Source organism: Lithobates pipiens, unplaced genomic scaffold (assembly GCF_037356315.1).
Source record: "Lithobates pipiens isolate NorthernLeopardFrog02 unplaced genomic scaffold, aLitPip1_a1.2 Scaffold_13, whole genome shotgun sequence".
Classification (NCBI taxonomy): Eukaryota; Metazoa; Chordata; class Amphibia; order Anura; family Ranidae; genus Lithobates; species Lithobates pipiens.
Window position 1 is genome coordinate 73019099 of NW_027507718.1, and position 20125 is coordinate 73039223.

Consider the following 20125-nt stretch of genomic DNA (forward strand, 5'->3'; position numbering starts at 1 on the left):
CGACTGTGTGTATGCAAGACAAGTTTGAGCCAACATCCATTGGAAATAAATCCAGGATTTTGTTGTCAGAATGTTCGATCGTCAATACTCTGCAAGAGGAGCGTCATACCCACTACTACCCCTTTACTTTATTTTTTTCATATAGACCCTACCCAGGTAGCAGTCTTGGTGCAGGCAGCAGCTCCCACAATAGTATATAAGTCTCCATCTGAGTGGAACACCCCCAAATTTATATAGTAAATTATGCATAACTTAAACATTCTAAAAAATAATTTAAAAGTAAAAAAAAAAAAAAAAATTAAGAGCTCATTCACACATCTGTCTAGTTAGGATCTGTGGCTGTGTTTGCATAGCCACTATATCCCCATAGCATAACATAGCCTGCCTACAACAGCCCCAGCCACATTAAACAAAAAAACACTGATTTACTCTGAACAGGCCACAGCACCCATGTGAATGAGCCCCAAGACCTCATATCAAGCTTTATTTATTAACTCAATAGAGATTTTATATTGAGCAGGAAAGTTGTAAGTTATGTTGTGTTTGTGCCCGCTAATAATGATTTTAGTGTATTCTAAGCACAAATATTGTTTTGATATTTTGGAGGGTAGGGGTGTCCTGTCAAACTAATAACCTTTGTACACCATCACACAAACTGCTAACTATGCCCTTCTTACCACCTGTACACTGCCCTGCTTATCTCCCATCTCCTTATCCTTAGCCCTCCTTATCTCCCATCCGCTCTGACCCTCTGAAATTTTTTACTGCACCCAGACATCAGACAGGCTAGATATGGTCCTGCTGAGTATACAAGTATCTCAACTTTCAACTGGTTCAGCGGGAACAGGCCAAATTTCAGTATGGGTTTACCCCTGTTTACCAGATGCTGGTGGTTAAAATGCCTTCTATCAAACAGTCCTGCTATAAAATCGATCTAGCAATCAATCAACACTTGCAGAGATCCCTACATCCACATCACTTGTGTAGATGCAGAGACCTGCTTTTGTTCAACCTGACTGTGTTAGTAAACTGAATGTTTCAGTTACAATGTACATTAAAGAGGACGTAAACTCTCCCACTCTGAAGCTTCTTTTCATTTATTCCATTATAATAAGTCATTATCAGACTATAGCCACTGTAATCCAGCCCAAATTGCATATTACTTACTGTTTAAAGAAGCTTTAAAAAACTTGTTTTCAGGGGTTAGGCAGCACCATCTTAAGTATTGTTTTCTGAGTCCACAGTGGAGTGTATTTCCGCCCTTACAATGAGCACTTCCTGTACTGTTAACCAAGCCTTCTTCTCAATCCAATGTTTCTATGGCAACCCTGCTTCCCTGTTCATAGCTGACTTGTTTTATTTCATAGTATTTACTTGTTCTGATTATCTAGTGTCTGCCTGTGCGAGTCCTATCAGCTTCAGCTGATAAGTCTGCAGTAATGCTGTCCCATGCCCTGCTTGACACTGCATGTGAGGTCACATGGTGTGTAGGAGGAAGCTCTGAGTGATTATGACGTCTCCTGGGATATCAGTGTTGTGCCGTAGGAAGTCCTCATAACAGATAGATACGACATAGAGAGTGTGCCGTAAATCAGGGGAGATCTGGGCATGCTCAGTGACATCATTCTAAAGAAAACAAAGGACTACAACAATACTAAGCAAGTAAGGATATATCTACAAGCAGTGTTCATTAGGGTTTTTTATGCTGATTTACATGGGACAAATTTGCGAGGGAGGGTTTACAACCACTTTAATGAATTAAAATGTATTTTTATAAGTAAAATAGTAATAGAAGATATTTTCACAAATTAAAATAGGTGAAAAATGCGAGTCTATTTATTCATTCAATAGCTCAATGGATTGTACAACATTAGGAGAATGACAAGTGCAATGAAGCCTATAAGTAAAAATGCTCACTCCCCACTTACATGACTCTGCAGATCCTATTAAAATTGTTAGAAGGCATGTTACAGAGTGAACTCTTCAACTCTATTAAGTCCTCCTCACTCAGTCTATAGAAGGTGTGCGCTATGTGGCAAGGTTAACATTCTGGTAATTAGAAAGGAATTATGATGGAGTAGGCTGTTGAGATAATCAGTCTGAGTGATTCATTTACTACTAGACCTTGTGAAAAGCTTCCTTTGGTTTGTGAGCAGCAAACACATTTCCCCAATTAAGGATGCTATTGTTGGTGAACACAGGCTTGCTGACAGCCGCTGAAGATGTGTTTACACCAGACGAAAAAATAAAAAAAAATCTGCACTTTTTAATGGCAAGAGATTTCAGCACCTTCCTCAGACATTGTACTTGTAAGACTTCCCATGCAGTCAGAATTCTAATTTGTAAGACTGTGTGTTTCTAGTATTCCTTGAAATATAGGCATGAGCAAACACAAATATTTGTTGAAGTCTTATACAATGAAGAATGGCAAAAGCCTCTATCCACAGGCCAATGTATCAGAGACAGCGTCTAAAATTCATCACTAATATGAAGGTGTGCCTATTTTATCAAGATATCCAAAAAAGGAAGATCAATCCTAATACCTGACTGCCTTAGGTTCTAAGATCTGTGGAGGCCACAAGCTCTAAATCAGATTTGAAAAGTTCTCCTGTGCAATATTCCGTTGGACTGCTTAACCACTTGCCGACTGCCCTGAGGTTACCGTACATATACTGTGGGGCGGCAGGTCCTCTGGGCAGAATGATGTACCGGTTCATCATTCTGCCTTTACAAGTCAGTGACACGATCCCGCTGTGATTGGGCACAGTGTTAGCCAATCAGCGTGTCCGGTGGACCTGCCAATCTTTCCTGATAGAGGCAGAATGGTGGTCTGCCCATGTAAACAAGGCAGATCGCCGTTCTGTTAGTAAGGAAGACAGAGATCCTGTGTTTCTGCTTCCCTCAGTTAAAGCATCCCCCACACAGTTAGCAAGCACTCCCAGGGACCAAAGTTAACCCTTTGATCGCCCCTGAAGTTTCAACCCCTTCCCTGCCAGTGTCATTAGTACAGTGACATTGCATTTTTTTAACCACTGATCACTGCATTGGTGTCACTGGTCCCCAAAAAGGGTATCAAAAGTGTCACTTGGTGCCCAATGTGTCTGCTGCAATGTTGTAGCCCCGCTATAAGTCGCTGATCGATGCCATTACTAGTAAAAAAAAAAAAAAATTCTATAAAAATATCCCATAGTTTGTAGACGCTATAACTTTTGCGCAAACCAATCAATATATGCTTATTGGGATTTTGTTTTTACCAAAAATATGTAGCAGTATACATATTGGCCTAAATTCATGAAGAAATTTTAATTTAAAATTTTTTTGAATTGGATGTTTTTTTATAGCAGAAAGTAAAAAATATTATTTTTTTCCAAACATTTTGGTCTTTTTTTGTTTATAGTGAAAAAAATAAAAACCACAGAGGTGATCAAATGCCACCAAAGAAAAGCTCTATTTGTGGGAAAAAAAAGGACATACATTTTATTGGGGTACAGCATCGCACGACTGTAATTGTCAGTTAAAATAATGCAGTGCCGTATCACAAAAAATGGCCATGAATGGGGGTAAACATTCCGAAGGCCAAGTGGTTAACCACTTGCCGACCGCCGCACGACGATATACGTCGGCAGAATGGCACGGGCAGGCATATGGGCGTATATATAAGTCCCTGCCTGCCCGCGGGTGGGGAGCCCGATCGCCCCCCCCCCCGGTGCCTGCGGCGGTCGGCATTCCTTCGAGAGCGATCCGGGATGAGGGGGCGGCCATTCATTCATGGCCACCCCCTCGCGATCGCTCTCGACGAATGGAAATCCTCCGTGACATCACTTCCTCTCCTGTAATGTAAACACAGGAGAGGAAGTGATGTATTCTCTCCTCCGTGTCGGTATTTTTCGTTCCGGCACCGAGGAGAGAGGTTCGGTGAGTTGCACAAACACACCACACATACAGTAGAACATGCCAGGCACACTCACACCCCCCCTTTACCCCCCGATCACCCCCCCAATTACCCCTGCCCCCCCAGTCACAGTGACACCAATTGCTTTTTTTTTTTTTTTTTTGCATTGGTGTCATTTGTGACTGTAATAACTGTTAGGGCAGTTAGGGTTAGCCCCCTTTAGTTCTAAGGTACCCCCCTAACCCCCCCAATAAAGGTTTAACCCCGTGATCACCCCCCGTCGCCAGTGTCACTAAGGCTGGGTTCACATTGCAGCGGTTTGAGAACGGATGTGATTCGCACCGCACTGCAGTGCAAATCACATCCGATCTCTGTGCGATTCGAGTTCAGCCATACAGATAGTATGGCTGAATTCGTGTCGCACCCGCCGCAAACTCGCACGGGACCCTTTTTTTGGTCCGCAGCAGAATCGGATCGCATGGGTGTTCACACCATGCGATCCGAGTTTGCAGATCGCACTGCGATTTGCGAACTGATCTGGGGGTGTCATTAACATTTCACTGACACTCCCAGCAGTTCGCATATGGTAGTGTGAACTGCCGCCGGGAGGCATGCGATGCGGGAACCCGCCGCGGATTCGTGGCGTTCCCGCATCGCTCCAGTGTGAACCCAGCCTAATAAGCGATCATTTTTCTGATCGCTGTATTAGTGTCACAGGTGACGCTAGTTAGGCAGGTAGGTATTTAGGTTCGCCGCAACTTTTTATAGCGCCAGGGACCCCCATATACTACCGCATAAAGCCCCCTGATTGCCCCCTAGTTAACCCTTTCACCAGTGATCACCATATAACTGTTACAGGTGACGCTGGTTGGTTAGTTATTTTTTTATAGTTTCAGGGCACCCGCCATTTATTACCTAATAAAGGTTTAACCCCCTGATCACCCGGCGGGTGTCATTTGTGACTGTAATAACTGTTAGGGCAGTTAGGGTTAGCCCCCTTTAGTTCTAAGGTACCCCCCTAACCCCCCAATAAAGGTTTAACCCCGTGATCACCCCCCGTCGCCAGTGTCACTAAGGCTGGGTTCACATTGCAGCGGTTTATGAGAACGGATGTGATTCGCACCGCACTGCAGTGCAAATCACATCCGATCTCTGTGCGATTCGAGTTCAGCCATACAGATAGTATGGCTGAATTCGTGTCGCACCCGCCGCACCCGCCGCAAACTCGCACGGGACCCTTTTTTTGGTCCGCAGCAGAATCGGATCGCATGGGTGTTCACACCATGCGATCCGAGTTTGCAGATCGCACTGCGATATGCGAACTGATCTGGGGGTGTCATTAACATTTCACTGACACTCCCAGCAGTTCGCATAGGGCAGTGTGAACTGCCGCCGGGAGGCATGTGATGCGGGAACCCGCCGCGCATTCGTGGCGTTCCCACATCGCTCCAGTGTGAACCCAGCCTAATAAGCAATCGTTTTTCTGATCACTGTATTAGTGTCACAGGTGACGCTAGTTAGGCAGGTAGGTATTTAGGTTCGCCGCAGCTTTTTATAGCGCCAGGGACCCCCATATACTACCGCATAAAGCCCCCTGATTGCCCCCTAGTTAACCCTTTCACCAGTGATCACCATATAACTGTTACAGGTGACGCTGGTTGGTTAGTTATTTTTTTTATAGTTTCAGGGCACCCGCCATTTATTACCTAGTCTCACTAGTGTACCCCTAAATTTAGGGGTGTCTACTTTCCAAAATGGGGTCATTTGGGGGGGGGTTTGTGCCATCTTGGCATTTTATGGCCTTCAAAACTGTAACGCCCTTAGAAAGCCTGAAGGCGGTGCTTGGTTTTCGGGGCCCCGTACGCGGCTAGGCTCCCAAAAGTCCCACATATGTGGTATCCCCGTACTCAGGAGAAGCAGCAGAATTTATTTTGGGGTGTCATTTCACATATGCCCATGGCATGCGTGAGCAATATATCATTTAGTGACAACTTTGTGAAAAAAAAAAAAAAGTTTGTAATTTTACCGCAACTTGTGGCAAAATATAAAATATTCCATGGACTCAACATGCCTCTCAGCAAATATCTTGGGGTGTCTACTTTCTAAAATGGGGTCATTTGTGGGGGTTTTGTGCCATCTTGGCATTTTATGGCCTTCAAAACTGTAATAGGTAGTGAGGAGTGAAGTCAAATATTTACGCCCTTAGAAAACCTGAAGGCGGTTCTTGGTTTTCGGGGCCCTGTACGTGGCTAGGCTCCCAAAAAGTCCCACATATGTGGTATCCCCGTACTCAGGAGAAGCAGCAGAATTTATTTTGGGGTGTCATTTCACATATGCCCATAGCATGTGTGAGCAATATATCATTTAGTGACAACTTTGTGAAAAAAAAAAAAAAAAAAAATTAAAGTTTGTAATTTTCCCGCAACTTGTGGCAAAATATAAAATATTCCATGGACTCAAAATGCCTCTCAGCAAATAGCTTGGGGTATCTACTTTCTAAAATGGGGTCATTTGTGGGGGTTTTGTGCCATCTTGGCATTTTATGGCCTTCAAAACTGTAATAGGTAGTGAGGAGTGAAGTCAAATATTTACGCCCTTAGAAAACCTGAAGGCGGTTCTTGGCTTTCGGGGCCCCGTACGCGGCTAGGCTCCCAAAAAATCCCACACGTGTGGTATCCCCGTACTCAGGAGAAGCAGCAGAATTTATTTTGGGGTGTCATTTCACATATGCCCATAGCATGTGTGAGCAATATATCATTTAGTGACAACTTTGTGAAAAAAAAATAAAAAAAAAATTAAAGTTTGTAATTTTCCCGCAACTTGTGGCAAAATATAAAATATTCCATGGACTCAAAATGCCTCTCAGCAAATAGCTTGGGGTATCTACTTTCTAAAATGGGGTCATTTGTGGGGGTTTTGTGCCATCTTGGCATTTTATGGCCTTCAAAACTGTAATAGGTAGTGAGGAGTGAAGTCAAATATTTACGCCCTTAGAAAACCTGAAGGCGGTTCTTGGCTTTCGGGGCCCCGTACGCGGCTAGGCTCCCAAAAAATCCCACACGTGTGGTATCCCCGTACTCAGGAGAAGCAGCAGAATTTATTTTGGGGTGTCATTTCACATACGCCCATAGCATGTGTGAGCAATATATCATTTAGTGACAACTTTGTGTAAAAAAAAAACATTACATTTTGTCATTATTCAATCGCTTGAGGCAAAAAAATAAAATATTCAATGGGCTCAACATGCCACTTATCAATTTCCTTAGGGGGTCTACTTTGCAAAATGGGGTCATTTGGGGGGGTTTTGTACTGCCCTGCCATTTTAGCACCTCAAGAACTGAGATAGGCAGTCGTAAACTAAAAGCTGCGTAAATTCCAGAAAACGTACCTTAGTTTGTAGATGTGACAACTTTTGCGCAAACCAATAAATATACAGTTATTGACTTTTTTTTTACCAAAGACATGTGGCTGAATACATTTTGGCCTAAATGTATGACTAAAATTGAATTTATTGGATTTTTCTAATAACAAAAAGTAGAAAATATCATTTTTTTTCAAAATTTGCGGTCTTTTTCCATTTATATCGCAAAAAATAAAAATCGCAGAGGCAATCAAATACCATCAAAAGAAAGCTCTATTTGTGGGAAGAAAAGGACGCAAATTTTGTTTGGGTACAACATTGCATGACCGCGCAATTACCAGTTAAAGCAGCGCAGTGCCAAATTGTAAAAAGACCTCTGGTCATTTACCAGCAAAATGGTCCGGTCTGAAAGTGGTTAAACGAACATTTTCGGCATGATGAAAAAAAGGGTCAAACAAAACCAGTAATGCACAAACGTTCTTGGTATATTACTAATGCGATTCAGGGCTAGTGACAGGTTATCTTTAAAGGCCTCCCCTCCACACATACTTACCTTTCTCCACCACCAGTCTGTTCACCTTGCAGAACCCTGAGAAATACCTTGTACTTCTGAGTATGTGGACATGTGATCCTGTTCCTTAACTCACAAAATGCAGTGCTCGGGCCTGAGCGGCCAATTGCAAGGCTGTTTGCATGGCCATTTGCAAGGCCATTTGCAAACATTCACACTGTCATATGAAGAAAGGAAAAATACTCTGTCACAAAGCTTGCACAAGGTTGAAACTCAGGGCTCTTGCAGATAAATGGCTTGGTGGGGGAGCAGTGGGAAGGCAAGTATCTGTAGGTATAGAAAAGGGGTGCCCAATCAAAGGAACCTATCACTTTGCCCTGAACAGGCAAAGAACACGCTTTTAAAACAATATCAGGGGTTGCACATTTTTCCATAAATAATTACATAACTCACTGAAAATGTGTATATTTAGTTCATATATGTTTTAAATGCAAACCGTTATTTTTAAATTTGTTTAACTGCCCATAATAGTTTATATTAGAAACAAGGGTACTTTTTAAACACCTTTAATATAGCAGACACATCAGGTAAGTTACCTTTGCGTAACCCCTGCTATCCTTTACAGGCTATATTGAAAACATCAATGGTCCAATTATTTATGATTTCTTCAATTTTATGGTAATACATCAGGCCTGAAACCCCCCTGCAAAGGAGGATGATTGGGTAGCTCCTGGATGTAAGGGTCCAAACGTGGAAGTGAGGAGACTGAAGCTTTCCTGGGAAAGAAAGACCCTGGACAGGGCCCGATCTAGGACTAGGTCAAGATACTACAAACAATATGTAGGTGCTGTAGGTTCTGGTTGTGGTTGAAATTTCAATATTGTATTGTAATTTTTTGCAATGAAAGCTTTAATTCATGCACAAATAGAAACAGATTGACAACTGACCTTCTCAGGCAGATGAAGGATACTATGTTCATCAGAGTTAAACTTGCACAGGGACTTGTATGCTGAAGAAGACACAACGACATCCTAACAGAAACATTGAATAACATATCTTGAAACAGTAAAAGTTTATCTCAAATAATCTTTCAATTTAATGGTTAAAAAACTGGTTACATATACTGTATATATTATCTACAAACAGGAGTCACACATATGTCCATACCTGTACAACAATTTAGAAATGATATACCCAATAACATTTTCAAAGTATATAAAAATATATGCATCTGATATTTCTTACCTTACTCTGAGTGTGACTCCAGAGAATGCTGATAACTTCAGCTTTAAACTTCTGCAAAAACAAAATATTTTTACAATTATATGGCAAATATAATACAAAATGACAGAAATAAATAAGTACAAAACAGTGACTTAAAAAGATTATGAAAAAATGTGTATACCTCATAGTCTTCAGTGTTAACAATTAAAGAGGGAACCAAGGCAAAGAGTTCATGTAATACTTTAAGAACATGAAGGCGCTTCTCACATGCTAGCTTAGGAGATAAAGCATTCCAGGTAGTACGAATATCCACTACCTGAGGATAATATGCAAAAAATGCAAAAAGAACATTAAATAAAATTAAATTTTACATACATTCAACATTAAACATTTTTTAAATACTATTAGAAAAAGTACTACAATATAAAAATAAGGGTAAACTCATGTTTTAACAGTTTTTTTTGTCTCAGTTTAGATATTAAAATTAGCTACCTAATTTTATATAATCCTACCCAAATATAGTACAGGACAAAGGCAATGTATTTATAGACCCTGGGTTAGGCTCATATATTCATGCAATTAGACACTAGCAAAGCATTTGAGGATACACCTCCTGGGTGCATCCCATATAACCCTACCTCACTTTGTGGGTCCTCCTTCTTTAGCAAGCAATGCAAAGTAGCCAAGGAATGGAAGGGAGTGTGGCCTGTGACCTGTACTGTACTCCAAGAAAAGGAATTCACAGGCAAGTCAAAATTTCTCTCATCTTAGGCCATATTCACATATTGGTGATTTGGAATCGCAAGCATAATCACCCCAATTCTGTCCACAATTCTGAATCGTGTCAAAATGAACTGGGCCAACAAGCCCAACAACAAGCGTCAGATAGACCCAACTTCAGAGTGCTGCTCCAAGCGCCTTAAAGTGTTCGTTTGTTAACCCCCCCCCCCCCCCCCAAAAAAAAATTGTTCAGATCCTGGTCCCTTAAAGATGAGCCCCTGGTCCCTGATGAGTTTACTTCCTCTTTCATTCCCTGCAAAGGCAAATCATAATGGACTACTATGCATCGCATAGTAGCCCATTATGTGTCACTTACCTGACACAGGAGCCAGCGAAGTCGCCGCTGTCCTCCTGTAGTCCGCCGCATCCATCTTGTTGGTGGGGTCTCACAGCTCCGACGCTGTCATTCGGCGAAGCCGCGATGACGCCACTCCCACGCATGCGCACGGGAGTCGAGACGCGCGGCAGCTCCATTCTTGGAAATGCAGCGCTCAGTGCGCCTGCGCGCCGCTGTCTACGCCGTAGACAGCGCCGTAGACAGCGGTGCCCGTTTTCGGGCAAATATCTCCTAAACCATATAGGTTTAGGAGATATTGCTTGGACCTACAGGTAAGCCTTAATCTAGGCTTACCTGTAGGTCAAAGTGGTTTGTAAGGGTTTACAACCACTTTAAAGCAGATTAAACAGCACAGTGCTTGTGCTGTGTAATCTGCCCCCTCAAACTGTAAAAAAAAAAAAAAAAACCTGGCTGAACCTGCCACTTTCTGTATCCCCCTCTCTGCACTAATCACGAAAATCAGGACTGCTGAGCCATTACCACCGTGGACAGCAAACGTCCCTTCGTCATCCGCACAGTCACATGACTGGCCTAAAGATCACTCTAAATAGGCATTTGCAAGCCTTGTTTTTAGAAATGACTTACATAGTGTGGTATACCCACTTATAATAGAGAGGCTGGCAGTGATTTTGTATTTAAGCCCTGGGCAAAGATGGCAGTATTAAGGCCACTTTCTGTCTGATAAATTGTGATAAAGAAGCAGAAAATTCTACTTTGGTATATGCTGATTATTGTGCGCTGAAAAAGAGCTAAAATTGGATGCATAGACGATGTTCGTCACATGCCGACCGGCGCACGCCGATGTATGTCGGCAGAATGGCACGGACAGGCAAATAGGTATACAGGTACGTCCCTTTAAATTTGCCGACGTGCCATCGCATGCGCGCCGCCGGTGGCACACCGGTCGGGACCTCCATGAGTCCGATCACGGGTCCCGCGGACTCCATCACCGCGGGGATACCTGCGATCGTCTCACGGGGAGATGCTAATGTAAACAAGCATCTCCCCGTTATGCCTAGTGACAGTGTCATTGATCTCTGCTCCCTGTGATTGGAGCAGAGATCAGTGACGTGTCATACACAGCCACGCCCCCCCCCCCACAATCAGAAACACTCCCCAGGGCTCACTTAACCTCTACACTGCCACCTAGTGGTTAACCCCTTCACTGCCAGCGTCATTTACACAGGAATCAGTACATTTGTATAGCACTAATTGCTGTATAAATGACAATGGTCACAAAAATGTCCGATGTGTCCCCAGTCATCATAAAAATCGCTGATCGCCGCCATTACTAGTAAAAAAAAAAATATTAATTAAAATGCCATAAAACTATCCCATATTTTGTAAACGCTATAACTTTTGCGAAAACCAATCAATAACCGCTTATTGCGTTTTTTTTTACCAAAAATATGTAGAAGAATACGAACCAGCCTAAGCTGAGGAAAAAAATTTTTTTTATATATTTTTGGGGGATATTTATTATAGCAAAATGTAAAAAATAATGTGTTTTTTTTTCAAAATTGTCGCTCTTTTTTTGTTTATAGTGCAAAAAATAAAAACCGCAGAGGTGATCAAATACCACCAAAAGAAAGCTCTATTTATGGGAAAAAAGGACTCAATTCTGTTTGGGAGCCTCGTCGCACGACGCGCAATTGTCAGTTAAAGCAATTTGCAAAAAGTGCTCTGGTCTTTGGCCTGCAAAATGGTCTGGAGCTTAAGTGGTTAAGAAACGGCTCCTGCTTCAGAACAATATGTGCATTGTCACTTTGTAATTGAGCATTGTTCAAGCCTTCAGCAGTGAGAAAGGTTACCTGCCATGGCAACGTTGGAGGATATTCGCCTGTGCAATACTCTCAGAGTAGGGCGTAAAATATACTGTAAGGATGTCCAGAAGGAGAATCCAGCAATCTGGGTGTAAACCTTCAGGCAGGGATTGTCCGAAGCAAAAAGGCAGGAAAAAGCACCTATAAGGCTCGGTTCACACGGGCGGCACGACTTGCAGCGCCGCGACCTGCACACGATCAGCGGCGACTTGCAAAATGACTTCTGTATAGAAGTCAATGCAAGTCGCCTGAAGTCGCCCCAAAAATAGTACAGGAACCTTTTTTCTAAGTCGGAGCGACTTGAGTTGCTCCTATTAGAACGGTTCCATAGTACAGAACGGAGCGCGACTTGTCAGGCGGCAAAGTCGCCTGGACAAGTCGCCCCTGTGTGAACAGAGCCTAAGGGGTCTATGCAGAAGTGGTGGCAAACTGTGTAACCTGTGGTGTGATGTCGCACCTGGCCATCCACCTGAAACTTAGCTCCGTGATTAAGCTCTTTAGCACCATATTTAAAAGGTTTACATGGTAGTGAATAATCAGATATCACATTGGTCTTTACATTTACAATCAGAAGCTTAGAGGGTGACCCTGCCCTACCAGTCTACAATGCTGGACTGTGGATAAAAGTTCAGGCTTTGGCCATCCTGATGGGCGTAACCCAAGAGGCCTTCAGGATCTGGGTTCTACAGGGATGGATCCCAGTCCGGTAGAGCACCCTGTGGCTGGCTACACACATTACACTAAATGCAAAGCTGAGTGCCCATGAAGAATCCAGTGCCCCAAGCAACTCTACAGGCTGTCCCCACAGTGTGGGGTCCAGCTATGGCTCTCATGGTTTATCAAGGTCATCCCGATCCAGATACTTCTATTTGTGGCATTAGATGGCAGTGAGGAGTTGACTGAAGTATGTAAAGTGGTTGTAAAGGCAGAAGTTTTTTATCTTAATGCATTCTAAGGATTATAGAGGAGGCGCCCTGTGGGCGTGTCCTTAAAGCTTTGCCGGTGTCCAATCATGAGTTTATAACCCAGGGTCCATGAATACTTTGCCTGTATCCTGTACTGTTCAATTAGGATAAACCTGATTTTTGTGTACATTTTGAACCATTTTTTATCATTGTCTGAAAACACAAGACCCTTTTGCAATCTTTAAGGATTTAAATTTCACACAATGCCGGGCTTTTGCTTGAGAAAGGAGACACGCCCCCAAAACATGTAGCCACGTCCACCTGATAGCCGGAGTGACCTGTGTGAGCAGCAGGCTTGGATATGAAGCTGAGCCCAGCATGGAGCTGAATTGTCTGCATCCCTTTAGCCCGCCAGCCTACAGACAGAAATTTTAACTTCATGTTGAGCAACCCCCGAACAACACATATCACAATTTGAATGGTTCTACAACTTCGGCAAGATGGGATTGCATTCAAGGCACTTTTAGTACAGGAAATATGTGATTGCAACCTTTGCTGATTTCAATACTTTATTAAAGGTTTAACTGTGCAAGGTGTGCACTGTTTTTCTCTTTGTTTTTTCTCCTAGATTTTGTTCATTCTTTTGTGCATGGTAATCAAGGACAGCTGCAGAAGATTTTGCTTTAGTTCTTTCCAAAGACTTGGGGCTATGTAGATATTCAACAATTACCATATTTGTTCCAATTTTAATCACACTGCTGGTGGTCTTTTATGTAGCATGTAGTACAGTTAGTGTTTATGTTTGTTCAAAAGTGTTTTTAGCGGTTTTCCCCCCAAGGTAACAACCAATTTATGTTGCATTAAGTAACATATTGAATAGTCATTCATGTCAAACATGATGGAGGTCTCCCAGGACTAATTTAATCATGATAAATAAATTGCACGTTTACTAAATTATATATAATGCCGGATTCATGTAGAAGTCATTGTAATGTTCAATTATACATTATCAGTCTAATATATTATAATTACTTAAAAATATTATATATTAGTAACTGCAAAGCTTCTTGTTAGAGAGAAGTTCAATTTCACTGACCTCAGCTTGGCAGAGAGCATGGAGGCCCTGCATTACCAGGGCAACAGGAGTGGCTTGGTCATGTTTTGGGCATTCATTCAAAACCTGAGTGATAGCAGCGAGCATGTCTGCCCCATGTTGGTAAGGCCTGTGGAACCAGAAACACATAATAAACTGAACAACCAATAAGTCATTAAGTATTAGTTAAATTATGGAATATATTATAAACAAGGGGCAATCAGTCACACAATAAATTCTCTGTGTTATATTTTAGGGAATAAATTATAATCCTGCCTCAGAAGAGTTTTAAAATGGCATGGAAACTAGATAGCTTGCTTGTTATAGGTGAACGAGTAAATTAGGTTGTTATGGGTACAGTGTGTATCTGGGATATTACATTTACTGTGTTTTGAGAATTGTGGCTGCAATTGTTGGTCCTCTTTTGAAAATTCTAGCTGCCTGGTTGAATCTGGTTTCAGTACTTTTGAGTCAAATACGCAGAGCAAGCATGCTGTATGTTAACGTTAAAAAAGTATCTGAATTCCAAAGTCAAATCTATCTGTGAAATTGTTCCAGATCAGAGATTTAGACAGCATTGAAGCCTACACATCAACAAGAGAGATGGGGAATTAACATTCTAATATTCTCAAAGGAGAGGTCAGCAATGGCAGCTCTCATACTTTTCTCCTGACAAAGCTACTTTTTAAGGACAGGGCATAGGGATTTAAACTGAACATCTGCAGCAAATGTTTGGCATAGCAAGCGGGAACAATACATTTGGTACAATACCTTAACTAAGGCTAAAGGACCACGATAGATGTTTCTTTTTAAATGTGATTTGTGAACTAATACACTCAGGTACAAGCAGACACGGTAACAAAGGTTTATATAATGAGTTTGATAAAATTGCCTCTGTGTCGCTCTACAAAAGGTTTGCAAACTCCTTGAATACTAGCACACACACAATTTATTTTAGTAAAAGTAATATGTACTGTCCTTTCCTTGGACACCAGAAGTCATTAATACTGGTTTATACTGTCACCTACATAAGGAGTAAACACTGGCAAACAAAAAAAAAAAGAAAAAAAATTGTGGACCAGCCCAGGATGACCCCATCTACTATCAAGCATGCCTCAGTTTTGTACCAACATTTATTAAGAAATGAACACAGAAAAGTGAAACTTGTATCCCTCAATGGACTCCAAGAAAATTATTTTACAGTTTGTAGAAAAATCCTATTTTCTTGCTCGTCTATAGAAGGGACAAATAGATATTACTATCATGGCATCCAAAGTAGATAAACTGAGGGATGGGTGACAGCAAACAACAACTAATAGATGGTTGAAAAAACAACAGAGATTTGGGGACTGCCTGCAGTGCAGAGAGCCTCCTACATAAACTTATGCCCTATGTTGGCCTCAGATGAGGCCCACATCTAGTAGAGTCTTAACAAGAAAAGTAGTAATACGATCCTTGAGACTATAGCCTTGAATAATGGTCTGCCTAAACCACCAAGAGATAGTGTAATGAGAAGCAGGGACCATCTGGAATGATGAAGAGAATCTGTTTTTCTGAAGGAACCAGTGGCTGAGAGATAAACTTTCACAGCCCAAAATAAATCCAGGCGATGGAGGAGAATTTCCTTTTGATAAACTGAAGCTGGACAAAACGGAAAGCCCCCCCCCCAAAAAAAAAAAAAAAAAAAAAAGGTTAAAGTGTTAGTAAACCGCATAAAAAAAAAATTGGACCCCTGGCAGTTTAAGCCACAAAGTGCTAGTATGCGTACTAGCACATTATGAGAAACCTACCTGAAAAGGAAGCCCTTCAGTAGTGCGCTGAAGGCGCTTCCATCTTCACCTGGTCGTCTTTTTGGGTTTGCTGGATTTGGTGATATAAATGGCCAAGCTGGGGATGACGTCACTCCTGAGCATGGGCCATTGACATCACCAGCTGCATCTAAGGGTAAATATTTCCTAAACGGTGCATGTTTAGGAGATCTTTACAGTAGCTATAGGTAAGCTTTATTGTCTGCTAGCTCAGAAACTATTTAAAATAACAGAATAAAAATTCAAGCAACTTTTCCCCTTTGCCTTTTTTTTTTTTGTATGGTTATGCAGGACAATCCTGTCTCTGGAGAAATTTAAAATGGCATGGGAATGGTCAGTTTGCTTGTTATAAGCTAACAAGTAAATGGCTGGGTGTGGGTTATGGGTAAAATGGGTACCCTGAGTGCTAAAATGACATTGTCTTGAGAATAATTGCTGCAATTGCTGGCTCTCTTTTAAAAAAAATTGCTGGTCGGGTTGTACCTGGCTTCAGTACTTTTCAGTCATAGACCCAGAAAAAGCATGCTGTAAATGGGTTTCAGAAAAACAGGATTTTTTAAACAGCTTACCGGTAAAATCCTTTTCTTTGATGTACATCAGGGGACACAGAGCCATAGTAGTTACTATGTGGGTTAATAGGCCACCTTTAGGTGATGGACACTGGCACGCCCTAAGACCAGAAGTGCACTCCCTATATAACCCCTCCCACTACTGGGAGCACCTCTGTTTTGTAGCCAAGCAATAGAAGTATATATACCAAAGAAGGGAGGGACCTCTGTGTCCCCTGATATACAACAAAGAAAAGGACTTTACAGGTAAGCTGTTTTAAAAATCCTGTTTTCTTTTCATACATCAGGGGACACAGAGCCATAATAGTTACTATGTGGGATGTCCCATAGCAATGGCAACTGAAGGGAGGGAGACACAACCAAAGTGTGGCAAAAAGAGGCTTGAGGACTCATACTGCAGCCTGCAGTACACTACGCCCAAAGGCAATATCCTCATGACCTTTAACATCGATTTGATAAAATCTGGAAAAATGTATGAACTGAAGACCAAGTTGCGGCCTTACAGATCTGAGCCATAAAGGCCTGATGATGCAACGCCCAAGAAGCACTAACCGCCCTGGTAGAGTGTGCTTTAACATGAAAAGGAGGAATTTTCTTCCTTAGTCCATAAGCTTGAACAATCACTTGATGAATCCATTTGGAAATAGTACATTTTGATGCTGCCTGTCCCCTTTTTCTACCTTCTGGCATTACAAACAAAACACCTGAGCCTGAGTGGTCGCCTTGAAATAGACTCTGACCGCTCTTACTACATCAAGAGAACGTAGTGCCTTCTCTTCCCTAGATCAAGGCTCTGGGAAGAAAGAAGGTAGAATAATATCTTGGTTTAAATGAAAACCTGTCACCCACCTTTGGTAGGAATTCAGGATGAGGACGCAAAACAACCTTATCCTTATGAATGATCAAATATGGCTCTTTACAAGAGAGAGCCACTAGTTCCGATACTCTTCTAGCAGAAGAAATGGTAACCAAAAATATTATTTTCCTTGTCAAAAGAACCAAGGGAATTTCCCGTATAGGCTAAAAAGGCTGATTCTGTAAAGCCGATAAAACTAAATTCAAATCCCAAGGATTTAGAGGTGCCCTGACAGGGGGATTGATCCGTGTTACCCCAGAATAAAACTACGCATCAGAGAGTGAGAAGCAAGAGGCCGTTGAAAAAACACTGATAAGGCTGAGACCTGGCCCATGATAGTACTCAAGGCCAGCTTAATTTCTAATCCCATTTGCAGGAATTCAAGGATCCAACCCCTGGATCCACACCAGTAAACATATGCCTTCCAGACTCTGTAGTAAATGATTCTGGAGGCCGGATAACCAAAGTAGACACTATTGAAGGAGATAACCCACGGTCCTTTAGAATGTGGGTTTCAATAGTCAAACTGTTAAATTTAGCGTCCGTAAGGTAGGATGGAATACCGGATCTTGTGCAAGAAGGTCTGGCCATAATGGCAGAGTCCAAGGGACTCCTACCGCTATCTTTATAATCTCGGCAAAAGATCTTCTGGGCCACCAGAATCACCTGCTTTCGTTCCTGCAGAGAAGACACGGAAGTAGCAGAACTGGAGGAAACGCATAGATCAGTGAAAACTGATCCCATGGGAAGACTAAAGCGTCTGTTCGGCATGTTAGCGGATCCCTCGTTCTTGACACAAAGTTGTCGACCTTGCTGCTGAACCTGGATGCGAACAGGTCCACGTCCAGAATACCCCATCTCTGACGTATCGCTAGGAAGATGTCAGGGTGAAGGGACCATTCCCCCAGGAATAACTGTTGGCGACTCAAGTAGTCCGCCTACCAATTTTCTATTCCTGGAATGAAAATCGCTGATAAGCAAGGGATGTTGTTTTCTGCCCAAGCAAGAACACGATTCACCTCTTTTTGGGCTGCACGACTTCTTCTGCCCCCTTGGTGATTGATGTAAGCCACAGCCGTGGCATTGTCGGATTGAACCCTGACAGGAAAATCCTGTAGCCTGAGTGTCCAGGACTCTAGGGCCCAACGTACTGCCCGAATCTCTAGCATGTTGATGGGCAAAGTTTTCTCTGACCCGGACCATCTCCCCTGGACAGAAGCTTCTTCCAGGACTGCTCCCCAGCCTAGAAGGCTGGCATCCGTTGTCACCACTTTCCAGGATACTGGTAGAAAGGATTTCCCCTTTTGGAGGTTGCTGGATATCAACCAATTTAGGCTGTGACGTACGTCTAAAGCCTGAACCTTCTTGTTGCAGACCGACAGGATGGTATTTTGTAGCAGTCTTGAGTGAAACTGCGTGTAAGGAATGGCCTCAAAGGAGGCCACTATTTTCCCTAACAATCTCATGCACAGCCTAATGGAAGGATCTTTCTTTGCTTTGACAAGTTGAATTAGTCCTATAATGGAAATGATTCTTGTCTGGGGTAGGAATACCTTCTTCTGTACAGTATCTATGACCATCCCCAAGTACTGTAATCTCCTTGATGGCTTTAAGGAGGATTTTTCTAGGTTGAGTATCCAACCCAGAGATTCTAGGTAGTTTAAAGCTGTGATTAAACTTTGGTTTAGACCAGAGACTGAATGATCTATTAAAAGTAGATTGTCTAAATAGGCTAGGACAGTTATGCCTTGATCCCTTAATCTGGCTAAAGGAGGTGCCAGAATCTTTGAGAACACCCGCGGTGCGGTGGCTAGACCGAATGGCAGGGCCACAAACTGAAAACAATGATTTTCTATCTCGAAGCTAAGAAATTTCTGGTGAGCGGGATATATCGGCACGTGGAGATATGCATCCTTGATATCGATCGATTACAAAAACTCCCCTCCTTGCATGATGGAAACAACCGATCAGAATGATTCCATGCAAAAGGACAGGATATTTAAGTGCCGGTTCAGATCTTTAAGATCTAGAATGGGTCTTACTTTCCCGTTTGGTTTTGGAATCGTGAAAAAGTTTGAATAAAAACCTGAGCCCTGTTCCTCTAAGGGAACCTCTGATATCACCAGCTGGGATAAGAGATGATCCAGAGCTAAAAAGAGAGACTTCCTTTTCTCTGGATCTCTGGGAACGTTTGATCTTAGAAAACGTGGAGACGGAAATTCTCGGAACTCTAGTTTGTAACCTAGAGAAACTGAGGAAGCCACCCATCTGTCTTGACATTGTTCCTGCCAGAGCTTTAAAAAATGCAGAGGCCTTCCCCCCCACCCAAGCGAGCGGGGGCAACCCTTCAAAAGGGGGCCTTAGCATTCTGTTTTGCAGGCTTAATGCCCCAAGACCTCTTTGACCCTGTCCCTTGGGGCCTTCCTCTTGAACCTGACAGTGGAGGCCATCGAGACTGCCTAGAGGCTGATGTCCCTAGCACAGTTGAGGAAGCACGCTTAAAGGAGAAATGTTTAAACTTCTTCTTTACCGGTAAAAGAGTGCTCTTCCCATTAGAGATTCTTTGGATGTGTTTATCCAGATCGTCCCCAAATAGCCGTTCACCATGAAAAGGGAAACTGGCCAAAAGTTTCTTACACGGTGCTTCAGCTGACCAATTCTTTAGCCACAGAACTCTGCGAGAATGCACTAGTCCTAACATAAGCTTGGATAATGGAATCTTTCATAGCATCTACTGTAAAACATAGTGCATCTGATACGCCAGCCCATTGCTGGGCCTGTTGATAAGGAAGAATTTTAACTATCTCCACAAACTGTTCCTTAATGGACTGAGATACACCAAATGCCGCAAGGACCGGATGCGCTACTGATCTTGCTAGAGACATATTGTTCTTAAAAAGAAGTTCCAACTTTTTATCTGTTGGAACTTTTAACATCAGTGCATTATCCACCGGACAAGTGAGATT

At 42.4% G+C, this 20125-nt stretch overlaps 1 protein-coding gene across 2 annotated transcripts in view; it reads right to left on the reverse strand.

Annotated features, from left to right (window-relative positions):
- The window catches only part of FOCAD (focadhesin), a 346212-nt gene that overhangs the window by 107000 nt on the left and 219087 nt on the right, over window positions 1–20125 (reverse strand). For both annotated transcript variants that reach the window (XM_077475201.1, XM_077475202.1), the window contains exons 15-18: window positions 13930–14056; window positions 9170–9304; window positions 9010–9060; window positions 8712–8795 (exon numbers count right to left, since the gene is read on the reverse strand). In XM_077475201.1, the coding sequence (XP_077331327.1) occupies window positions 8712–8795; window positions 9010–9060; window positions 9170–9304; window positions 13930–14056 (397 nt within the window). The remainder of the gene's footprint in view (window positions 1–8711; window positions 8796–9009; window positions 9061–9169; window positions 9305–13929; window positions 14057–20125) is intronic.